General features: G+C 38.3%; 1 protein-coding gene across 1 annotated transcript; it reads right to left on the bottom strand.

Moving 5' to 3' along the window:
• Positions 1–225: 225 nt before the first annotated feature.
• LOC114168548 (zinc finger protein NUTCRACKER-like) lies at positions 226–2,986 on the bottom strand. The gene is given in 4 exon segments (XM_028053422.1): positions 226–447; positions 449–1,283; positions 2,031–2,427; positions 2,667–2,986. Coding segments are annotated over 4 exon segments (1,404 nt in total). The 5' UTR covers positions 2,800–2,986; the 3' UTR covers positions 226–408.
• Positions 2,987–3,340: the final 354 nt, after the last annotated feature.

Here is a 3,340-nt window from a genome sequence, read left to right as displayed (position 1 = left end):
TTTAAAAAAGGGGTCAGCTTTCAGCATTCAAAAGAATATGCATGGATATCTCTTCTTTCAACCCTTCAATAGTTTTCTAACAGCAAACCTTTTAGCCCTCATCAACCACTCAATACCCACCTTTTCCTCTCTGCAAAGTTTCCAGATACTTAATTCTGTTCCTCCAATTCCAACTTCACCATCATACATTATCTTTTTCTTTTAGTGCTATTTTCCCCTTTCACATACTCAAACAATCAAAAACCAACATATATATACTTAAATATCAACTCAAGATTTTTTTCACACTACATTCTTTTTCCTTTTCTTCAACACATTAATTATTACTCTCTCTTTCTCTTCCTTGCAAAGTGTACATTCTCAAATGAGTGTGGAAAAGACCATTTTCATCGAACACTTTTCTTCAAATCAAATCCACCTGTTGATTGATGAAGTGTGGCAAATGGTTTTGCACACCAACACCGAGGAAATCCCTGAACTGCCCCCCTCCATTTTCTTCACTGAGTACGTGTCTACGTTTGGGAGGGTGCATTTGTGACAAGTCACATGCAGAGTTATCTGGTTCAGTCCCAAGTGTGCTAAGAACTAAACTTGAACCGTACATGCCACTGAACTTGTTACTGCTATCCCCATCTTGACCTTGAGCAGCAGCACTGCTACCACATTTCAAACCTATGCTCCCAAGCCATGAAGGGTCGCTTGAGCTTGATCCAATTTGTGCAGCTTTCTGCAACAAAGCCGTGGCTGACATGTTTGCTGAGGAACATGTTTGGTGGGGTTGGTGTTGGGAACTGTACAAAGAAGGAACACTCGAGTTGCCTAGGGGAAGTGATGTAGTTGTTGTGCTTGTTGTTAGCTTTTGGATGTTACTGTCATTGGAAAGTTTAGTCCTGAACACCCAACTTAGTTGATAGTTTGAAGGTGCAAAGTTTGAGCATTGGACCAGTGAGTTGCCACCATATGAGCTTGTGGCAGACCCAAGTTGATGAATCTCACTCAAATTGTTGTTCACCATTGTTTCTTGAGCCTGAGGAGATGATGTTTGACCCATCCAAAGGGGTAGTCCCCTAGATGTTTGATTATTTGTTTCTTCTTCTGTGCTTGAAACTGGCTTGAAAATTGAAGAAAAATGGGTTGCCATGTTATGGCCTAGAGAAGTTCCAATCACGTTGTAACCGATGTTACCCCCTAAAGAGGTGTTCATGTCTGATGATGCATTTACCCTTGCTGTTTCTTCTGCCAAAGCATCACAGAAGGCCCTGTGAGTGATGAAACTGTCCCTCCTGCTCATAAGAAAAACAATAATATGAATAATAAAATAAAAATAATCTAAATGTGTTTGTTTATCAGTGTAACAATCAGTCTCAGTTTGTAGCACAAAATAGTAACAAAGTAAAAAATATCAGTGGCTAGATTATTTAATGTTGCTTCTCCATTTTGGTGCATTGTACTTCGTGACGACTTTAAACTCACTGAGATACGTTTGTTTCTCTCTTTCTAATCACTCAAATAATGTTATTTGGTAGCATCGATCGTGGTAACAAATAGTTGGTTTTGGATTTTAATGCAATATTCGTTCGAAGGTGAAGACAAACGATATAACATTAGCTCAACAAAAGTACAAAATGGGAGTATATAACATGATAACATGACTAAGACATTATGACTTATGCGATTACTAACTAGCCTATAGGGGTTATAATTAACCTGAAACTATATATTTCCAAGGAAAAACTGAATTAATAATTACATAATAGGTATAAGTAAGATAATTCCAAATTAAGAACTTTTGTCGTTTAGGGCTAAGGCTTATCAAAAACTTGTGTGGCTTCCTTTGTTTTGAACTAAGCTCGTTCTCTTTTTCTCTCCAGAAAGCATCAACCAGAGAAAGAGAGAGAGAGGGTTGGATTTAGAGTACTATATATAGTCATGTGTTACCACTTTTACAAAGCAGAAAACTTGATTCTGTAAGATTGGTAAGAGATTTGGCATGAGAAAATTGAGATGAATAGGTTAACTAGTTATTATACCTTGAAAAGATAGTTCCACAGTCACATTTATATTCTCTGGTGCCACAGGTCTTGGAGTGTGCTTTCCAATCCGACTGCACGGCATAACGCTTTGAGCACTTCTCGCACTTCCACTTCTTTTCACCGTGCTTTCTGCAAAAGTGCTTCTTTATCCCAGTTAAATCTCCAAGAGCCCTTGAAGGGTCGTGGTGGACACAACTCTTCTCTGGGCACACATAAACCCTCTTCCTCGCTTCCTTCCCCGTTCTCTGCTTAAGCTTCCAAGGAAGGTTGTGTCCTCGTCGATGGAGCTGAAGATTTTGATCCCTCTGAAAACCCTTCCCACAGGTTTCACACAAGAATCTGTTGGTAGCCATGAGTGTCTTTGGCGATAAGGCCACAACTTCAGCTTCAGGATCTGCGCAAATACAAACACTCACATGTTAAATCATCTGTCATATACCCTTTGGTTTTCTCTTGATGAAAAAGCAAATTATAACTCCGAATATCAAAGCAACATCACAGAATTGGTGATGGAAGCTGTTTTTTGCCATTAGCACTAATGAATTGCTTAAAAATTTTAACTTTTGTTGTAATGATACCAATGATGGTAAAGCTTTTATGCAAGAGATATGAATGAAGAGAAAGAAAGCATGCCTGGGTTTCCTGGGAGGTTTCTCTTCCTCTTCAAAGCAGGAGGAGGATTGTTAGTATTTGATGCAGCAGAAGCAGTTAGGTTGTGAGGGAAAGCATTGGTGATGATTTCTCCTTCATCCATCTTTCTCAGCATCTTGAAACTGTTTGTGATCAGATTCTGAGTTTGACTGAAACTGAGACACAGAGTTGAGTGAGGGAAGAAGAATTAGTGAGTGAATTAAGAGAAAACCCAAGAGACTGGGCATGTAGGCTTGTTAATTATATATGCCTCCAACCCTAAACAGCACAAAGTGGTATATGCAAGATGGGATCTCTCTCTCTCATTCTCTCTCATGTAATTTGAGTTGATTTAATTATCTACTTTTTAGGTGGAATATAATAAAATAAAATAAAATAAACGAAGATGCTGTTGGAGGCGGTGAAAAGTTAAAGAGGAAAGAGAGAGTGATAAAGGAGGAGGCAAAGAAAGGGAGAAGAAGTGAAGCAAAGGTGTATGATGACACATATGATGAGATGGGAAGAAAGTTAATCTCCATTTGGAATGATTATCCTATAATTGTTCTTGTTTTGTGGTTTATTTTAATCCTTTCTCACCCAATAAACTTTTCTGGTATAGTTTGTTTATTTTAATGTAAGAAATATCCCTATGCTTTTACCACATATATGGTGTGTGA

This window comes from Vigna unguiculata, chromosome 11 (genome assembly GCF_004118075.2).
Source record: "Vigna unguiculata cultivar IT97K-499-35 chromosome 11, ASM411807v1, whole genome shotgun sequence".
Lineage (NCBI taxonomy): Eukaryota > Viridiplantae > Streptophyta > Magnoliopsida > Fabales > Fabaceae > Vigna > Vigna unguiculata.
This window is presented reverse-complemented; position numbering and strand designations above follow the sequence as displayed.